A 21,701-nucleotide genomic window follows, 5' to 3' on the forward strand; every position below is an offset into this window, starting at 1 on the left:
CAATTACCCGAGCCTCAACCCAATTGAGATGGTTTGGGATGAGTTGGAACGCAGGGTGAAGGAAAAGCAGCTAACAAGTGTTTAGCATATGTGGGAACTCCCAAGACGGTTGGAAAAGCATTTCTCATGAAGGTGGTTGAGAGAATGCCAAAGACTGTGCAAAGCTGTCATCAAGGCAAAGGGTGGCTATTTGAAGAATCTCAAATAGAAAATATATTTTCATTGGTTTAACACCTCTTTGGTTACTCCATGATTCCATATGTGTTATTTCATAGTTTTGATGTATTCACTAGTATTCTACAATGTAGGAAATAGTAAAAATAACTAATTCAAGGGTTTTTCTTTGTCAACTTTTGACTGGTACTGTGATAATGCATTGCATTATTACACCTACCTCTTAACTAAAATACATTTTTAACATGATCATCAAAATGGTGATCCTCTATCCCAGCACTTATTAATTAATATCATTAGGTCCTATTTCTTATTTTACCATTTAGTTCTTAAATTACCTAAGATAATTGTTTATTCAGGCAGCCATAGGCTGGTTATGGAATAGGAAACTTGTTAGTGTGTAAATTATGTATAAGTATGACCTATAATTATTATAATTGAAATGATGAGTCAAAGTGCCATAACATGTAACACGTAGCCTACCAATTGCAAGGTGCAGCCTGTGTCCAAAAACTGTCTGGTCCAGTCAATCGACTCGACATGTTTCAACTTTTACCCTTTTTTAATTTTGTTATACAGTGTTGGGGTGGCGACTTGGGAAATATGTGCAAGATGGAATCTTGTATGTCCTGTCCAGCTTGTTAATATTCTTTTTGAAGCCGTCTTTGCTGACAGTGTAAATAGGAACCATGTCTTTGGATATGTGATGGCCTCTGATTTCTGTGTGTCTGCAGGAAGTTTTTCATAGGACGTTACACTTGAAAATACATGGACAATCGATGCCTGTTTAACATAGGTTGTTGAATGTGGTTTAGGGGCTTTGCTGCTGTCCAGGCACTTTTTGTTTTCAATACTTTTTTTTTACCGTGCAATCATCGCAAAGTGGGGGTGGTTATTCTTCAAATGATTGAATACATTTGTTGTGTTGCCTCTTGTCACCACAGCTCGGGGGTTATTTTTGCCAAAATACTGCTGAAGATGAGCCCTTCTTTGGCACCAAATTGAAATTTTAATTAGTACTTGCAGCATTCATGTTTGACACACACTTTGAGGTAAAGCCACAGAGTTTCTGAACCTCATACTGTACTGTCTTTGAAGCCCCTTCTCTCTTCACCAGCGCGGATGCTTGTGATTGGCCAGCATGTGCATGCCGTGCAGAGAGTGGGAGAGCCCGCTTGTGATTGGTCAGCATCCTCTGTGCATGTAGAGGGTGAGTGAACGGAGTCTAGCGCCTCTCATTGGAGGTGGTACCATAGTCTAATTTTTCTTGTGTTAAGTGTCAAAGAAAGGAGAAAATTGCAACTTCTTGCGATATGGATATTTGCACGTCAAAATCGCAATTTTTGATCTGAATACGATTTATCATGTAGTCCTAACTTCAGGTGCACAGTATTTTGTAAAAATGTTTTTAGATTCAGATGAAATCTTATAGTCTGACTACAGTTGGCTGTCCCTGTTAGAGGGGACCTTTTTGTCTAGGCCTCTCTCTTTGAGCTGCCGCTGCTGCATGGTCTGGGTCTGTGGCTGGCTGGGAGTAATAGCCTGTCCTCCAATTATCACTCAAAATAAAGAGCCGTGTTAATGAGGGCTTTCCTGTGGTCGCATGGTCACCCCTCTCTCCGTGTCTGTCTCTACAGAAGTACTCAATATCTCAATTCTGTCACAACACTGCTTGGTTTTAAGTTCAACAGTATGTTATTGGCATCTCTAGGTCTCCACTTGCTATGCTCTTCAGGTAGGAGGCTAATATTGACATGCATGAGTAGTTCCTTGGGAGTACTTATTATGATTGACAATATAGTGGGTGTGGCTGGCAGCATAACCATAGGTCTGTCTGCCTGGGTTTAGTGTTTAGTGCTGATGACAGTCATTTCATAGCCGCCTGTGGGGTAAGAATCCACACCCCATATCAAGGGGAATTTAAGGGGCAGTCAGCAGAGACAATCATTATCTATGGAGGTGTGAAAAGGAGGAATAGCCTAGACCGATTATCTGGTGTTTCTCAGTGAGAAGTGGCTTGGAACAGATGCAGTGGCGCTGTTTTCCTGCCTACCAGCAAGGTGAGTGTGGCCAGCCCAGTGGTGTGGATCCAGCCAGCCAGCCAGCCGTGTTAATGGGTCAGAGTGGTGGTGTTCAGAGCAGCAGTGACGTAGCTGGTAAGTGTAATAATACTCTGTAGAGTAAGCGCACCACAGGGCAGGCCAAACAGGGAGTAGCGCTCCGATCATGCTGGCAACAACTCCATGGCTCAGTTACAGCTGGCACTGAATCACAGCTTAACTACTGGGGCTGTTCCTGCTGCTTCCCTCTCTCTGGGCTGAGCACTGCTGCGTCTGACACAAATCTCTGGGTCTGGGGTGATGGGCCAAGGAGGCGGTGAGCCAATCAATCAATCAATCAATCAATCATGCTCACTTTCTACCTCCAGCACTTTGCTGACAGCTTAACCTGCCACGGGAAATTATTTCTGGGCCCGTCAGACGCGGGCTGCGCTGAGAACCCGTTTACGAGTGTTTGGTCTGCATGCGTCCTGCCAAATCCTGTGATTGATTGGCGACAATATTCACTGCCGTTGGAGACAAATAGTTTTGGTGTGTTTGAGTGCTTGTTGCAAAGTGACCTCGGGCGCCAGTCTGAGAGTACAAGTGAGGCTCCTCAAGGGTATTGAGAACTGCCATTGATATGAAGTTGCTCAAACCTTGTCAAGTCACTTAAGGTTTTTTTTGAGTGTCTCGTCATCCAGATGCTGCTGAACGTGAGCATGTCAATCCCTCCTCTCCTGTGGAGTGTGACTGGCATTGATTCTGTAAGAGTGAGTAGGCTAGCTTTATGCAGCAGCTCCAGAGCCATGCCAGCTGTGCTGGGTGGAGTCACTACAAGGTCATCAGCATTCACCACAGCCTGCCTATTGATTGGAGCGTGGCGCGAGCGCTACGACATGATGCCATATTATGAAGCGATTGATTGCCTACTGATCGACTGGTCCCCCCTGAGGGAGAGACGGTGGGTTCTCTATCTCCTGCAGAACAGAGATAAAGAGACAGGGAGAGGGCGGGAGAAAGTAAAAGGGTTGATATCTAGGATGTGCTGTTTCTAAGGTAAATTACTCCAGCAGCCTTGTGAAAAACACTCTCCTCTCCACAAATAGACCTCATCAGCCATGCATCATAATCAATGTACCCATCGTAATCAGACAACCACATCTGAAATTAACCTTTAAGTAAAGCCTGGGGGCCATGTTGTCTAAAATGTCTTGAGCAGCACCAGCTGTATCAGAACAGTCCCACTCAGTATTGTCATCAAGTTTCTGCTCATGTTCTGACCAACTTAACGATAACAGACTCTCTGAGAGAACGAGTCAGCACCTCATTTGTATTCTAGTCAACAGGTAGGCTACATTTTCTAGGAGCCAGACAGAGCTTGTTTATCAGTTCAGTCTGAGGCTCAGGCAGGTGGATCAGAAAGCAGGGAAGTGCCCATCTGCCCTCAAACCCGCAGAGAGTTTCTTTAAACATGACACACTCTGAACAGCTAGACAATAAACAGGACCTCTTGGCAATGCAGTAGATGAGATGTGGAGGCTATGCCATAGTTGGATTGTGCCTCCTGAGTAGCTTGCAAACCATGCACCTCTCAGACGTGGTTGAGTGTGTGTGTGTGGTATACTCTGGTATTTTTCACTGATCTGGCCCAGTCCAGTGATGTGATTATCTGTGCTGGTGAGAGCCAAATCTAGGCTAACCTTGTGTCTGTGGCACTCTATTCTCTTGCTCTCTCTCTCTCTCTGCCTGCCCCTGAGACCCCCCCACTGCTGCCAGCTGTTGTCCATTAGGGAGGCAGACGGGACACGCAGCACTCACCCCTCACATCTTAGACGTCGAACTGTGTGTGTGTGGTGCGACACTTGGGGGGGGGGGGGGGGGTGATGATATTGGGACTTAAAATCTGTTATAAAACAGGTTGTATGGATGCTGATTGGTTGCTAGCAGGAAGTTTTTCACCACAAGCCCCGGGTAGTGCCTGTTAACAGTTCCACTGTCCCACAGCCCAGCCAGGCAATTCATAAACTTAATCTCCCCTGAAAAAATGTGTCTAGACATTATTTCCCTATGCTTCTAGGTTAGCATATGCTTTTCAACAGTTGGGATTAGTCTAAACTAGAGGTCGACCGATTGTGGTTTTTCAACACCGATACCGATTATTGGAGGACCAAAATCGGACAATTTTTATTTATTTATATGTAATAATGACAATTACAAGAATACTGAATGAACAATGAACACTTGTATATTTTAACTTAATATAATACAGAAATAAAATCAATTTAGTCTGAAATAAATAATGAAGTGAAGATGCTGGTGGAAACAGGCACAAAAGTATCTATATACAGTGGGGCAAAAAAGTGTTTAGTCAGCCACCAATTGTGCAAGTTCTCCCACTTGAAAAGATGAGAGAGGCCTGTATAATTTTCATCATAGGTACACTTCAACTATGACAGACAAAATGAGAAAAAAAAATCCAGAAAATCGACATATCCTGAAAAGCCGCTAAGCAAAGAAGCCACTGCTCCAAAACCGCCATAAAAAGCCAGACTACAGTTTGCAACTCCACATGGGGACAAAGATTGTACTTCTTGGAAAAATGTCCTCTGGTCTGATGAAATATAAATGGAACTGTTTGGCCATCATGACCATTGTTATGTTTGGGGGGAAAAGGGGGATGCTTGCAAGCCGAAGAACACCATCTTAATCGTGAAGCACGGGGGTTTAAGCATCACGTTGTTGGGGTGCTTTGCTGCAGGAGGGACTGGTGCACTTAACAAAATAGATGGCATCATGAGGCAGGAAAATGATGTGGATATATTGAAGCAACATCTCAAGACATCAGCCAGGAAGTTAAAGCTTGGTCGCAAATGGGTCTTCCAAATGCACAATGACCCCAAGCATACTTCCAAAGTTGTGGCAAAATGGCTTAAGGACAACACAGTCAAGGTATTGGAGTGGCCATCACAAAGCCCTGACCTCAATCCCATAGAAAATTTGTGGGCAGAACTGAAAAAGCATGTGCGAGCAAGGAGGCCTACAAACCTGACTCGGTTACACCAGTTCTGTCAGAAGGAATGGGCCAAAATTCACCCAACTTATTGTGGGAAGCTTGTGGAAAGCTACCTGAAATGTTTGACCCAAGTTAAACAATTTAAAGGCAATGCTACCAAATACTAATTGAGTGTATGTAAACTTCTGACCCACTGGGAATGTGATGAAATAAATAAAAGCTGAAATAAATCTGTCTACTATTATTCTGACATTTCACATTCTTAAAATAACGTGGTGATCCTAAGACAGGCAATTTTTACCAGGAGTAAATGTCAGGAATTGTGAAACTGAGTTTAAATGTATTTGGCTAAGGTGTATGTAAACTTCTGACTTTATCTGTATGTAAGTTTTAATGCTAGCCTATTACTTAGCTTGGCTCCTTGCATTCACAATGTCCTTTTGATGCTGCACTTGCGTAACAGGTGGTCAGCCTTCCACGCAGTCTCCTCGTGGATTGCAATATAATCGGCGACCAAAAAGGCCGATTACCGATTTGTTATGAGAACTTGAAGTCGGCCCTAATTAATCGGCCATACCAATTAGACCTCTAGTCTAAACCTTGCTGCCTTTCTCGTTGACCTGTGCAACAACGTTGCTTTTTTTTTTTTGCGATCTTCACCTGCCGTAGAAAGAATGAATGTGAAGAGACTGACATCTTCTGAGCCGGGTGAATTTATTTATCAGGATGATTATAATGGATAAATCCAAAGAAATGGCAATAGAAACAAAGGTAAAATAAATTTGCTGTCATTTCAGCTGCTTGCTCTGATTGTGTTTGATCTAGTTGGCTAGCTAGCAATGGATGAGTAGCTACTATAGCCTGCATGGCATCCTTTTTTGCTTAGAACATTTGGAATGGACAACCAGTTCATTTGGCTAATGACTTTTGCCCGGACAATATTGTGGAAGGATGAAAAAAATGAATTTATTAATACTAATATTTGTACTTTTTGCACATTTTTTTTCTCCCCAATTTCATGATATCCAATTCGTAGTTAGTTTTGTCCCATTGCTGCAACTCACGTACAGACTCGGGAGAGGCGAAGGTCAAGAGCCATGCGTCCTCCTAAACACGACCCTACCAATCCGCACTGCTTCTTGACACACTGCTCGCTTAACCCAGATGCCAGCCGCACCAATGTTTTGGAGGAAAAACTGGCGACCAACTGGCGACCGTGTCAGCGTGCATGCGTTCGCCCCGCCACAGGAGTCGCTAGATTGCGATGGGACAAGGACATCCCGGCCGGCCAAGCCCTCCCCTAACCTGGGCAACGCTGGGAACGTTGTGCGCTGCCTCTTGGGTCTCCCAGTCGCGGCCGGCTGCGACACAGCCCGGGATCGAACCCGGATCTGTAGTGACGCCACTAGCATTGCGATACAGCGCCTTAGACTGCTGCACCACTCGGGAGGCCCTTAAATATTTGAATGAAAATATGTAATCTTTAGAAAAATATGTTAGTAACTGTTTTATAAAAGCTATAACCTGGGAATTATTGTTAATATCACCCTCCAAAGGGCTGTTTCCCTGGCCCTCTGCTTCGTGTCGGACTAAGAACAGCCCCTAGTCGGAAGTTATTCACACGATAATCCTCGCATTCTCATTCATTGCCTGAAGTGTTTGTTTTTTTCCCCCCCATGAAGTACCTCTTCTAACCTCTCAGGATGAAGTGTGATGAGCTCCCAATGAGCCCTTTATCCTAGATCTTTTTATTCATCCACCAAGGCACTCATTTGTCTCCACCTCTCACTCACAACGCATTTGCCTGCTGAACGAGAATGGTTTGGCTCAAAGAGAATAGGCTAGGTGTGTCTGTGTGTGAGTGACGACAGAGAGCCACAGAGTGACTTCTTTCTGCTCTGGTGGGCTAGCCAGCTAGTAAGTGAGCGGCTGCACGTCTCTGTGTATCCCAGTCTGTGACAAATGGGGCCAACGCTGCAGTAATCAGATTAGAGGACGTAAATGACATGCTGCAACTGTCCCACGTTGTGATCCCCACATTCATTTTATTATAGCACTGAGCTAGTGAGATTACTCTTCAAACAGACCAGCCCGACCAAGAGCTGTCACTTACATCCAGTCAGCCAGCCGTGTGTGTACATTAACCCTTTCACTCCACAAAGGCACTGTGACTCAATCCAGCAAACTCCTTATAAGATGATGCAGAGAGGGTGTGTGTGTGTTGCTATGTGGTCAGACAGGGGCTGCTCATGGTCATCTTGTCCTGAGAAAGCTGAGCCTGGAGTCTCTGCTGCCTGCTAATCCCTATTTGTGCCCTGGCCTCTACAGGAAACCCAGGATCAACTCCCAGCTGGTGGCCCAGCAGGTGGCACAACAGTACGCGATGCCTCCCCCGCCCAAGAAGGAGAGGAAGGAGAGGCCTGAGAGGGAGCATGGCCCGGACGGGGAGCTCTTGGACGGGGAGGGGGAGCACCCCGAGGGAGAGCTTCTGGAGAGAGTGAAGCCAGAAGTAGAAGAAGAACCTCCCCTGGATAAAGACGAGAGCAATAAGGAGAAGCCGGAAAATGACCAAGCAGAAAAGCCAGAGCAAGAGGAGGAGAAAGAAAAAGGGAAAGAGATCAGCCTAGCCAGGCCCATCGCCAAGAAACCCAGCATCAAAGAGATCAGCCTAGCCGGGCCTATAGCCAAGAAACCCAGCATCAAAGAGAGCAGCCTAGCCGGGCCCATCGCCAAGAAACCCAGCATTAAAGAGAGCAGCCCAGCCGGCCCCATTGCCAAGAAACCCAGCATAAAAGAGAGCAGCCCAGCTGGCCCCATTGCCAAGAAACCCAGCATAAAAGAGAGCAGCCCAGCCGGGCCCATCGCCAAGAAACCCAGCATCAAAGAGAGCAGCCCAGCCAGCCCCATCGCCAAGAAACCCAGCATCAAAGAGAGCAGCCCAGCCAGGCCCATCGCCAAGAAACCCAGCATCAAAGAGAGTAGCCCAGCCAGGCCCATTGCCAAGAAACCCAGCATCAAAGAGAGCAGCCCAGCCAGGCCCGTTGCCAAGAAACCCAGCATCAAAAAGATCAGGTCAGTGTGTTTATAAAGGAGTAAGATGTCTGTTCATTGTCTGTGTAAGCATTTTTCCTCTCCAGACATGAACTTTACTAATATACTCCTCTGTGGTCAGACCATCAAATAAGCTGAAGGAGACATTACATTACTCTTACTGAATTTCCACGTGGGTGAGGATATTGGAAATTTAATCAAAGCCTATTGGATGATAACTTGTTTTTAACTAGGACAGAGGAATTTATAACATAGGTACAGCAAATCCGCTTATTGTATGGGCCACTTTTAAATATGCCTTTAGAGGCCATGCAATTCAGTACTCCTTTCTAAAACAAAAGCAATTTAGGTCAAAGGCATCCATACTAACAAAGGAAATTGAAGGTCTAACAGAACAGATAGATGGCAGTGAAAACTGTACCATAGAGGCTCAGAATAAGTTGGAGGAAAAGGAAATGGAGGAACTTATTCAACAAAGATCAAGTGTAATATATTAATAATAATAATAAAGCAAACTGAATGGAATATGGGGGAAAATGCACCAAATTATTTTTTAATCTTCAACATAGAAATGCTCCCAAAAATAATTTACTGAAACTTGTTACAAATGACGGAGTCACCAATGATTCACGAAATGATATTTTGGAAGAGGAAGCAAAGTACTTTAAAGCATGTGTTTTCATTTGTCTCCTTCAGCGCCTTTTAACCGAAGCTAATTGTATGGACATTTTTTCTATTAATAACTTTAAATGAACAGCCATACAGAAAGACTCATGTGAAGGTGAAATTATAGAGAAGGAACTTCTTGATGCAATTAAAGCCTTTAACTGGGATAACTTCAGGGCTGGATGGCATATACCATTTCAGGTATACCAAACCTTTTTTGATATACTCAGAGGACCGTTATTAGCATGTTTTAACCACTCCTATGTAAATGGTAGATAATCAGACACTCAACAAGGTCTGATTCCATTATTACTGAAACAGGATACAAGTGGGAAATATAAAGATCCAGTCCTTTAAAAATAAATTGGAGGCATCTTACACTTCAGTGATTTATTGTCAGACATTATTTGTCAGACATTATTCATTCTAATCAGACAGGTTTTGTTTTTTTACATTGGAGATAATATAAGGCAAGTACTGGAAACACTATGAAAAATCTGGGAAACCAGGCCTGCTATTCATAGCTGACTTTGAAAAGGCTTTTGATAAAGTATGACTGGAGTTTTTAGAGAAATGCCTGGAACATTTCAATTTTGGAGAATCTCTTATAAAATGGGTTAAAATCGTGTATTAAAAAATGGGTTAAAATCCAGTCATACCCTAGGTGTAAAATAGTAAATAATGGCTACTTAGAAAGTTTTAAACTGTCGATAGGAGTAAAACAAGGTTGTCCACTATCAGCATATCTATTTATTATGGCCATCAAAATGTTAGCTATTAAAATCAGATCCAACAATAATATGAAGTGAATAGAAATACAGGGCTGAAAAACAAAGGTGTCATTGTACACTGATGATTCATGTTTTTTTTTAAGATCCACAACTTGGATCACTCCACAGCCTCAGAGGATCTAGATCATTTTTCTAACCTTTCTGGATTACAACCAATTGATAAGTGTACTAAATTACATATTGGATCACAAAAAAAATACAACTTTTACATTACCATGTAGTTTACCAATAAAATGGTCTAATGGTGTTGTGGATATACTCGGTATACATATCCCAAAAAGGTTAGTAAAATACATAAGATCTTGCTACCATAGAAAGGTAAATACCCTTCCATTTGTGGAAAAACCTCCCTGATTAACTCCAGTCATATCCCAGTTTACCTATTTGCTTATGGTCTTGCCTACACCTGGAGAACAGTTGTCTTTTTCTTATTGTATGAGAAAAAAAGATTCAATTTAATTTGGAATGGCAAGGAAGACAAAATTTAAACAGGCCTATTTATATAATGACTATACATTCGGAGGGCAAAAAGTCTTAAATATTAAAGCATTAGACCTCTCAATAATGGCTTCAGGCATACTAAAGTTATACTTAAATCTGAACTTCTCTAGAAAATTAGTAAGATTCTCACCCTATGTTCATGAAATGATTTTTTTCCCCTTTATTCAGATTATAACCTCTCACATTGTTATTTGAAAAGGAAATAATCTGTCAAATATCGCTATTTTTAAAATAAGCCATTGGTTGCAATTTCAATTTAATCCAGCAGAAAAGACAGAACAAATAATACAACAAATATTGAGGTTAAACTCAAATATAATATTAGATTTTTTTATGAATTTGTTTGAATAAAAAAAAAAAGCTATAATCTAAGTAAATTGTCATACATGCAGCTAACTAAACAATTGCAGCGTTACCGCAAAAATAGAAGAGGGAAGTGGAAGGGGGCAAAAGTATGGAACTTGTCTGTCGGCCCTGCATTAAATACCATAATTGGTTAAGGAAAACCAATTTAATTTAAGGACCAAGAAATGTACAGCTGCGCCATATAGATTGCAAAATAGTTTAGATTTTTGATGTACCAATTCCATGGCGCATGGTTTATAAACTGATAAGCAAAACAATGCTGGATTCAAAACGTAGATTTTTTAACATTTTAATTATTATACAGAATTCTTGCAACCAATAGAATGTTATTTATATGTGCGATACAACCTTCCCAGCTCTGCAGATTTTACTGCGAAGAGGCAGAATCATTAGATCATTTGTTTCGGTACTATCCATATGTAGCTTGCTTTTGGTAACAGGTCCAGCAATAGCTGAAGATTTGCAACATTTACCTGAAACTAACCCTGCAGATAGCACTACTGGGCGATCTGAAAAGTTATAGTCAATCGATCAATAATATAATAATACTTTTTGCAAAAAAAATGTATTTACAATTTACAATCTGTAGAAACAATGAAAATAGAAAGGTTCAGAACTTTTGTTAAACAGCACAGTTGAAAAATATATGGCAAATAGAATCCAATATGGATGGTGTTAAGAGATAAATTGGAGGGGTTGAATGGAGCTGAAGGTTGGGACTAATAACAAGATAACTAGTGTAAAACATACTGTGCCCATAACATGTACAGTGGGGCAAAAAAGTATTTAGTCAGACACCAATTGTGCAAGTTCTCCCACTTAAAGATGAGAGGCCTGTAATTTTCATCATAGGTGCACTTCAACTATGACAGACAAAATGAGAAGAAAAAATCCAGAAAATCACATTCTAGGATTTCTAATTAATTTATTTGCAAATTCTGGTGGTTAATATGTTTTTAGTCAATAACTAAAGTTTCTCTACTTTGTTATATACCCTTTGTTGGCAATGACAGAGGTCAAACATTTTCTGTAAGTCTTCACAAGGTTTTCACACACTGTTGCTGATATTTTGGCCCATTCCTCCATGCAGATCTCCTCTAGAGCAGGGATATTTTGGGGCTGTTGCTGGGCAACACGGACTTTCAACTCCCTCCAAAGATTTTCTATGGGGTTGAGATCTGAAGACTGGCTAGGCCACTTCAGGACCCTGAACTGCTTCTTATGAAGCAAACCTTTGTTGCCTGGGCGGTGTGTTTGGGATCATTGTCATGCTGAAAGACCCAGTCACGTTTCATCTTCAATGCCCTTGCTGATGGTAGGCTTTGTTACTTTGGTCCCAGCTCTCTGCAGGTCATTCACTAGGTTCCCCCCGTGTGGTTCTGGGATTTTTGCTCACTGTTCTTGTGATCATTTTGACCCCACTGGGTGAGATCTTGCGTGGAGCCCCAGATCGAGGGAGATTATCAGTGGTCTTGTATGTCTTCCATTTCCTAATAATTGCTCCCACAGTTGATTTCTTCAAACCAAGCTGCTTACGTAATGCAGATTCAGTCTTCCCAGCCTGGTGCAGGTCTACAATTTTGTTTCTGGTGTCCTATGACAGCTCTTTGGTCTTGGCCATAGTGGAGTTTGGAGTGTGGAAAGCTTGTAGAAGGCTTCCTGAAACGTGTGACCCAAGTTAAACAATTTAAAGGCAATGCTACCAAATACTAATTGAGTGTATGTAAACTTCTGACTTACTGGGAATGTGAATTTGTCACATCTTGGTGTTCTCTGGCAAATGCCAAACGTCCTGCACGGTGTTGGGCTGTAAGCACAACCCCCACCTGTGGACGTCGGGCCCTCATACCACCCTCATGGAGCCTGTTTCTGACCGTTTGAGCACACATGCACATTTGTGGCCTGCTGGAGGTCATCTTGCAGGGCTCTGGCAGTGCTCCTCCTTGCACAAAGGCAGTGGTCCTGCTGCTGGGTTGTTGCCCTCCTACGGCCTCCTCCACGTCTCCTGATTTACTGGCCTGTCTCCTGGTAGCGCCTCCATGCTCTGGACACTACGCTGACAGACACAGCAAACCTTCTTGCCACAGCTCGCATTGATGTGCCATTCTGGATGAGCTGCACTACCTGAGCCACTTCTGTGGGTTGTAGACTCCGTCTCATGCTACCACTAGAGTGAAAGCATCGCCAGCATTCAGAAGTGACCAAAACATCAGCCAGGAAGCATAGGAACTGAGAAGTGGTCTGTGGTTACCACCTGCAGAACCACTCCTTTATTGGGGGTGTCTTGCTAATTGCCTATTATTTCCACCTGTTGTCTATTCCATTTGCACAACAGCATGTGAAATTTATTGTCAATCAGTGTTGCTTCCTACGTGGACAGTTTGATTTCACAGAAGTGTGATTGACTTGGAGTTACATTGTGTTTAAGTGTTCCCTTTATTGTTTTGAGCAGTGTATATAATATACTCCTCTGTGTTTTCTGTTTCTGTGCAGACCCAAGACAGACGTTCATCAGAGCTTACCCAGCATACAGTCTGGGGAGTCAACAACCAAGATCAACAACTCTCACATCTCCAGGTGGGTGATTCTCCTCTTACAGAGATGTATTCCACTACTAGTACTGACCTTATCTTCCAGTTGGACATTGTGAGAACCTGTCATGGCACTTTTTTAATTGGAACTCGTACAATATATTCTAAAAGAGGCCATCAGCAGTTGCTACATGTTCCCATGGATGCTTGAAGAGTATAACCTATAAATGTCTCATAAGCTTGTTTTACTCCAATGTTTGTAAACAAAGTAAATGTGAACAAGAACTATAGTCTCAATACATGGTTAAAACTATATATTTTTTTATATCATGGATCCATAGCTTTGTATATGAGTTTGTGCTTACATTTCTCCAGCCCTATCTCTCAGCTTTTTCTCGAAGCGGAGGTGGGGAGAACACTGTTATTGTTTCAACTGCTGATTGCCGCTTTAAAGGGACACTTCGGAATTTTGCCAATTACCTACTTTATCCACTTCCCCAGAGTCAGATGAACTCATGGATACCATTGTTATGTCTATGCATCCAGTATGAAGGAAGTTAGAGGTAGTGGGCCAATGCTAACTAGCATTAGCGCAATGACTGGAAGTCTAGGGGAGCATGCTAGCTGTTACCATATACTTCCAGGCATTGCACTAATGCTAGTAAGCAATTGTGCTAACACTAGTTAGCTACTTTCTTCGCACTGCACACTGAGACACAAAAATGGTATCCACTAATTCATCTGACTCTGGGTATGTAGAAAAGGACTTCATTGTCAAACTCTCAAAATCAAACTCAAGTGATTCATAAATGCTATTTCATGTTCTACTCTCTCTTTCTCCCTCTTACTCTTGTTGGCCTTGTAGTATACATTGAAATGAGCGGTTGGGTCTAACCACCCACACTGTACTACACACCTTAATGTGGTTGTATGGCAGTTTTATCAATGTAATCCTAACCCTGTGTTTCCCTCCTGCTGACCAGGCCCAAACTGAAGAACATTGACCGGAGCACCGCTCAGCAGCTAGCCATAACGGTGGGGAACGTGACAGTCATCATAACGGACTTTAAGGAGAAGACCCGCTCCTCGTCCACATCCTCGTCCACCGTGACGTCCAGCTCGGGCTCCGAGCAGCGGCACCAGAGCTCCGGCTCCGAGAGCATGGACAAGAGCTCGTCTCGCGCCTCCACCCCCAAAGGAGAGCTCTCTGTGGGGCACGACGAGTCCTTCTGAGCCCTCCAGTCCAGGTGCTCCGTGAAGACTCTGTGGATGGGATCCCTTAGGGGGAGATATTTCACCTTCCTTCCTCCTGCCTCCGCCTTCCTTCCATCACCGTCCCAGGATGCTGAGAGAGCTAGCTGATTGGAGCTGTCTGCCTTCTGATTGGAGCAGCCCATGGCATGCGCCTAATGGAGAAACGTCCAATCATGGGTACACGTTGAGCATGGCCCAGGCGGGAGAGTGGGGCTGATGGGAATAGCGTCCCCACTGGTGGCATCCTGACACTTGTATGTATTGTTTGATATTTGTACGTGGATGTGCGGCCGACATTTTGTTTATGTGCAAAGAAATGATCTGCTGTACACAATAACCACCACCATTTTAGCAACTCTGAAACATGACCCTTATTTATTACTTGTTGCACCCTTATACTTTGAGAGACTTTTCTTTTGTTGAGGCTTTGCTGTGTAGTTGTACCCCATCTCTCACTTTGACACTTGTTTTCATGGTTGAACTGGTATGATGGGACAAGACACTTGAGACCACAACACACTGGTGCTACATCGATACACTGTGAAACAGTTTCCAACGTGGGACTGTCATTCACACGCTCCAACAAAAGTGCTAATAACCCAGAAATTCTCTCTTGCTCTCTTTCTCTCTGCCTCTTTCACACACTCTCTCTCACTCACTCTCTTACACTCGTGTCTGATTTTAGTTTGAACCTCCATGTGGTCTTTCAGGTTGATGTGTAGAGGTGAATGTGCAGCATATAAAGGTCACCTGCTTTGTTTTGATTTGAAGGGCCTACAATGTCAACTCAACACACACCCAAACCTTTGTCTATCATTTAGTCTGATAGATGCTATATATCTTATACAGTCTGTGTCTCCTGTCCTTAACTCTATAGTGTAGGCTATTGTGAAAAACACTAAAGTTGTTGATGTTTTTGCATTCCGTCGCTTTAATATTGGGTAGCCAGTTGAGGAAAGGTGTGGTACCTTTTTTTATTTCTGTAATGACTGAAGGAAAGGTCAAGTTCAGATCCACCTGTCAAGACCACAGTTTGAACTGTAATATAGTGATGCCATATACCGTTTATGATATCCAACTGATGCTAAGGGACTTCAGGTTTTTAGAAGTCCTAGCGAACGTTTGCTAATGTATTTTTTTTGAATGCTCTGGTTTACAAAGTTGTGATTTTTCCGGTTTATTTAGTGCAAAGGCCTGGACAGTTCATGACAATTTGAGAATTGATTTGAGTGACTTTTTCTGCTAAGATATATTTAAGACTCCAATATGTAGGTTAATTGAAGGCAGAAACATTGCAAGTAGATGATATAGCTAATAGAATAATATTGCATTTTTGTTTTGCATTTTCAAAGCAGTAAACACTTACCTAACTAAATAACCAATTAAATGGTTCTAATTCTCATTCTCCTTAGATGAAAATAGACCATTTCCTCTAACTGTATTAAATTGTATAAAGAATAAATGTGTATATCTTAGTTTTATTTATTGAAGGACCAAAGGAATTTCATAATGACATGATACATAGACAAATGAATAACAATTTGAGATGCAATTATAAAATGTGTGAAATGAAATACATTTTAAATAAAGACTAATATAATCCATTTAAATGGTGTAATTCTTGTCCATTTTATAAGGAACTTACTTAGATAAACCTGAGAATAAGCAGAACAGAAAATAACCACACTTTAACATTCAATTACAAGTCAGTTTCTCTACTTGGAGAACAATGAAAGGCAATGAAAAGCATTCAATGGGCAGTAAGCTGCAGGGAACTCTGCAGTGTTCAGAAGCTCTTGGAGCCATGTAAAGCCCTGTGCTTTGAGCCTCTGCTCCACTGTCCGCTGAACAGTATCTCCCCCTGCAGAGAACCAGTTGGCCTGAGCAGGCCAGTTCAATCTATCCCTATAGACTTCTCTAAAGCAGGTCAGGCAAGGTAGGCATACCCTTCTAACTTACCGTGACCATGAGTCTACCTACCGGCAAGTGTTGTAGTAAAGGCTTTACGATCTATTTAGTGTAGATACGATAATCATATTTGTGTGTTGTGAATAAGCAATGTTCGTTGTCCAATAAGGCCATACAAAGTTGATTTACTGTTTTAACGGATGCCTGCTTCACATTTCTCGACCACATTTATATATATATATTTTTTGAACGATTCATTTGATTCATATGTATCAATTCTTTCAAATGATTTGTTGATGAAATAAAAGATCCACTTCACTATTGTTGGGATCTGGTTCAATTGCTGTGAATTAAATTAAGAATTTGAGAATTGTGAGCAGTATTTTTGGGGCTAAAGATGAGCTATAGCCTTCCTTTCTGGATTATGTGGCTACAAAACGTGTTTTGTCGATCAAGTAGAGTTGGGCATTAAATTTATGGAACATTATGACTCAATAGATGCTAGTCAACCTGCAAAGTAAACATTTCTAAGGAAAGATAAATATGGCAACTAGAAAAGGCACATTTCCCGAAGAAAATGTGTGCTTGCTTCAGCTGTCTAAAAATCCAATTTGTATGTTAGTGGGAGATGTGAAGAATGTAGAATTCAAGCTAAATAGAAGCTGAAGCTGATCATAATAGGGAGAGTAGGTCTGATTTCTTTAGGAGACTGCTATTTATTTCAGATGGCACATCACTTATTAGTAATGGCACAACTATGCCTCTGAAAAAATGTACTGTGCCTAAAACTGAATGAACTGTGCCAGGACAGGTTTTCAAGGGTGCTGTCCAGCTTCTGACATGGGGTGGGGGCCTGTGACTCATTCCAAAACCGTTTTACCAAAAGGCTGAAATCTGTTGGTAATGTTGCTAGGTGTTGTACCAAGGTTGCTTTTTTTTTTTCTTTTTTTTTTTCTTTTTTTTCGCTCACTCGCCTCAGTTTACTAAAAAATGAAATCCGTTGAAAGTTAATCAACTTTGTATGGCCTAAGCATCAGTTGTAACTTCTTCTGACTCCTCCCTGAGTTTCGTTTTGCTGTTCAGCTGTATGATTATGATATGTAATAATTATCTATTTAAACTCTATATTTTGTGCAAAGATATGGAGTCTCTAGGCTACATTGAATGAGGAAGAAGATCCGATTTACTCAAAGAAAATGCAATGTGAACAGAATTAATGAGGTGTCTGGCTGAGATATGAAGAAAAATATGCTATCGGTCACATTTTTACTGAGAATGTTAACTCTTTGCTTTGTAATGCAATCCAGAAGAAATTGGCTTCAAAAGCCATATTTTCACATGCCTTACCCGCAACCATATTCACATGACTGACTTCTGTGACATTATTATAGAATTGATTCATTGTATGTTAAATTATTGAAAATGGCCATTTGCTGGGTATATAAAACTTTGCTTGTATGTATAATCTGAAATGGTGCAAGAGCAAACTTTATTAGAATGGCGTTGTTTTATTTGATATATTTTTCCTTTGTTTCTTTTACGCGCAAGCAGTTCTGTTCTTGTGCGACCAGTAACCTTAATTTACTGTGTAAAGATGGTTACATTTTTTTTTTTTTAGCTTTGTTTGTCAGACACCTAAATATAGACTGCTTGTTTATTGACTGAGTAACATTAATCTCTTGAATTTCCAATTTAAATGTATTATACAAGGGCAATTCCACAGTAAAAGAGTGATGCTGAGACTCACTTTTTTCACTTTAAAATGTATGTCAAACAAAAACCAGTGATTGCAAAGTTAAACAAACCATATAACTCTATCCATAAGGACTACTTTTAACAATTTCCACTGGAATTTTACAAAACACATTTACATGAAGAACAGTGCCGATCCAAAGTTTGCTAACCGTCATTGTTCTCCCAGACTTTCCCACTGGGCAAAAACTGGTTGAATCAGCGTTGTTTCCACATAATTTCAACCAAAACATTCAATGTGATGACGTTGAATCAACGTTGTTTCCACATAATTTCAACAAAAACATTCAATGTGATGACGTTGAATCAACATTGTTTCCACATAATTTCAACAAAAACATTCAATGTGATGACGTTGAATCAACGTTGTTTCAACATAATTTCAACAAAAACATTCAATGTGATGAAGTTGAATCAACGTTGTTTCAACATAATTTCAACAAAAACATTCAATGTGATGAAGTTGAATCAACGTTGTTTCAACAATTTCAACAAAAACATTCAATGTGATGATGTTGAATCAACGGGGAAACTGTATTTGCAAAAAGTCCAACATAAGGGATTTGTTTTTCATTTTTTCACCCAACTTTATTGACATGGTGAATATTTTATTTTGATTTCACGTTAAATTGATCTTAGTTGACAACTCAACCAAATGTAAATCAAGACTAGATGTTGAAATGACATCTGCCCAGTGTGTTGCATCTGCACTGCTCTTCAAGTAAATGTGTTTTAAAAATGGTAGGAAATTATTCACAAAGTTGTATGGTTTGTTTAACTTTGCTATCATTGGTTTTTGTTTGACATACTTTTTAAAGTGAAAAATCTGTCTCGGCATCACTTATTTATTGTGGAATTGTCAACAAGCTTTTTTCATTTTCCCGTATTACCATGTCTTGTACAATGCTTTTAAAGTTAATGCTCAGTAAAAGTATATATGGTCAATATATTAATCAATTTTTTTGTTTAATCTCGTTTGCATTCTGTTTTCTTTCTTACTACTTGCTCATGTGTCATTGGTCACCCTGTGAGATGGTCACATTACTTCACTAGTGTGGAAATGTATGGAGCGAATTTCAAAGGATCACCGCTTCTTGTCTACTAGCTTATACGATGTTGAATAATACATGTTTCCTGGCATGTGCACGGCTTAACGCTTATAGGCTACCTTATCATTTCCTCTGCTTCATATAGAAATGTATATTTATGAATTTTGCTTGTAGTTTTTCACAAATAAAATTGTTAAAGTTAACTAAATTCCCAAGGAATAGATTTCTTTATTTCCCCCTCTGACGGAGCAGTGTCCTGAGCTGTGGCTTCCATGTCTTATCCGTTATCTCTGGCTGCCGTCACAGATCAGCCGTCACGCCAGCCTGCTCGTCTCCCGCACTATCACTCAGACCTGATTGAGATGTCTGAGTGTATGAAGAGGGAGGGAGGTGAGGGGGATTTCCTTCTACACAGTGCAGAGACACGGGGGATCCTTACAGGTAGACACCCGCCAGTCATCTCTGCTGGGGAAATCCTTCCTACCCAGTGTCTGGTTAACAGAGCAGCAGGGCAGTAGAGCTCTCTGACAGTAGGATGAGGCGGGGCTCGGGGGCAGAAGCAGCAGCCCTCTGCTGTCTGTCACAACCTGGATGACTGGACACCACAGATGAGTCAAAGACACATGATGATTACAAGAAGCATTTTGCTGCACCTGCTATGACATCTGCTAAACTGTGTACCTGACTAATACACTTTGATTTGAACGAGTTATACTTAAAGGTAACTTGAATTGCTAACCAGGTGCTTGCTATGTCGTTATCTGCTTGCACTATGTTGCAAAACCGGACTCTCAACCGCTCCTCGACAAAATATAATGACCAAGGAAGTATAATTTGACACCTTGTAGAATCATAACACCTTGTTCCTATTCCACCTCTGTTGTTGTGGCTCTAGCCTCAGATTGTCCAGTAGTTTTTGTGGCTCAGTACAGTCCTTGTAATGTCTTTGGGCTATCCAGTGACAGGGTTTGGCCTTCCCTGCTGCTTAGTCCACTTCCGGACTCTCCCCTATAGAGAGACGCTCTTCAGAATGACTTCTGCTCCACTCAGGTTCCAACAGATGGCTCTCTTCCACTGGAGACCCTCTCTTCTCCTCCAGCTAAAACTTAACCGCACTGCACTGTGAATGAGTCCATATGGTGAGGAACGATTGTACGTTGCGGATAAGAGAGCAGCTTTGATAAAAAATAAAAAATGAAGACACCTAATGTTGAACAATGTGTTTTAACAGAAGGAGAATGTGTCTTGTTTCTGCAATCTCCCAATATTTTTGTAGTGCCTAATTTATCATTTAGAAGTTATGCCAGATATATTTACTCTTATTGATTTTCACCACAGAGAGGGTCGTCTGCATGATTAGCTTCACATTTCTTAGCTAGCGTGTCAGCTAAACGGAATCCAGAGCATGTGGCAAGGTCAAGCTTCATGGTTAAAACATCATTCGAGCAACAGTTTGATTGATTGGGCATGACTACAAAGTATTGTCTATGATTTCAATAATCTACCAAATGTTGTTTTGACAGCACACAGCACTTAACTGCTTCCAAACAGAGTCCGTGGTAGGCTAGTCTAAAAGCAAGACCATCCTCTTTGTCTCTATGCAGACCTCACTTCCAAGTTTGTATTTGTCTCCCACCAATTAGTCTAGTGAAAATGTGCAGCTATTTTCTCTATCGTTTCCCAGATTGCCCCATGATCCTAGCATTCTCAACCAGCAAAGTAGATGTTAGCATTTTGCAGAATGCATGTGTTGTGTATGTATTGCAGGTTGGAAATATGGGTATCAGTGTGTATTGAGCAGATAATACAGCAGGAGAGGTAGTAGGTTCTTGGGAGGTGGCCACCACAGGGTCCGGACAGCCACCTGCATCTCCTCAGACTGCCAGGCCCTGTATAGAGCTGGAGCTCTCAACCCACTCCCTCCTCAGCAGTCAGACCTCTCTCAGAGCCTCTCCACATACTGCACCTTCCAAGAGCTGAAATGAAAGCACTGCGCTTGTTTGAGCACAACTGTTTCTTCATGCCCTGGAATCCATTGAGTGATATCTGCTGCATTTTCTTTCTGTTCCTGGTGGATTTGTTTTGTTTTTTACTGCAGAATGTTAACGCCTTCACAACTGCAGTGGCTTGGAGCGCAAGTAAACGTTGTCACTGGACTCCACCCAGATCTACAAGCCCCACATGTCCTTCGAACTCTTAACTGTAACACCTGACAGAACAGATCCCGTGGTCCATTTGATACCTGATGTTGTTTGTTGTCCAGATGCACGCGCAGACAATTCACTTAAGAACATGGAATTGAACTGGTGCTTATAGAAAGTCTGTTGGTCCACTGTTTCTTTGAACATGATTAGGTTCTCTGACTCCAACAAGGGACTCCAGCAAATAGGATACGTTTTGAGGATAGGTGCTGAGATATTCCCCTTGAAAAGTTTTGCGTTGCTTATCATGAATACAAGTCACACCACACTCACGTCTCATTTCTCCACTGCAATCAATGGGGGAAACCATTTAGTTCGATAGGTAAGAGTCAATACTTCATTGATCTCCGGTCTGTGTGAGTATGCTGTTCATTGACTTACAGCTCAGTGTTCAACACCATA

The 21,701-nt window shown here is 41.6% G+C and overlaps 1 protein-coding gene across 1 annotated transcript in view; it reads left to right on the forward strand.

The window, feature by feature from the left end:
- LOC110527873 (RING1 and YY1-binding protein B) overlaps nt 1-15,995 on the forward strand; it is a 40,239-nt gene extending 24,244 nt beyond the window's left edge. Inside the window, exons 3-5 of the mRNA XM_021609456.2 lie at nt 7,558-8,301; nt 13,098-13,181; nt 14,119-15,995. Of these exons, the coding sequence (XP_021465131.1) occupies nt 7,558-8,301; nt 13,098-13,181; nt 14,119-14,368 (1,078 nt within the window). The 3' untranslated portion in view covers nt 14,369-15,995. The remainder of the gene's footprint in view (nt 1-7,557; nt 8,302-13,097; nt 13,182-14,118) is intronic.
- The last annotated feature ends 5,706 nt before the right edge of the window (nt 15,996-21,701 follow it).

Source organism: Oncorhynchus mykiss, chromosome 7 (assembly GCF_013265735.2).
Source record: "Oncorhynchus mykiss isolate Arlee chromosome 7, USDA_OmykA_1.1, whole genome shotgun sequence".
Classification (NCBI taxonomy): domain Eukaryota; kingdom Metazoa; phylum Chordata; class Actinopteri; order Salmoniformes; family Salmonidae; genus Oncorhynchus; species Oncorhynchus mykiss.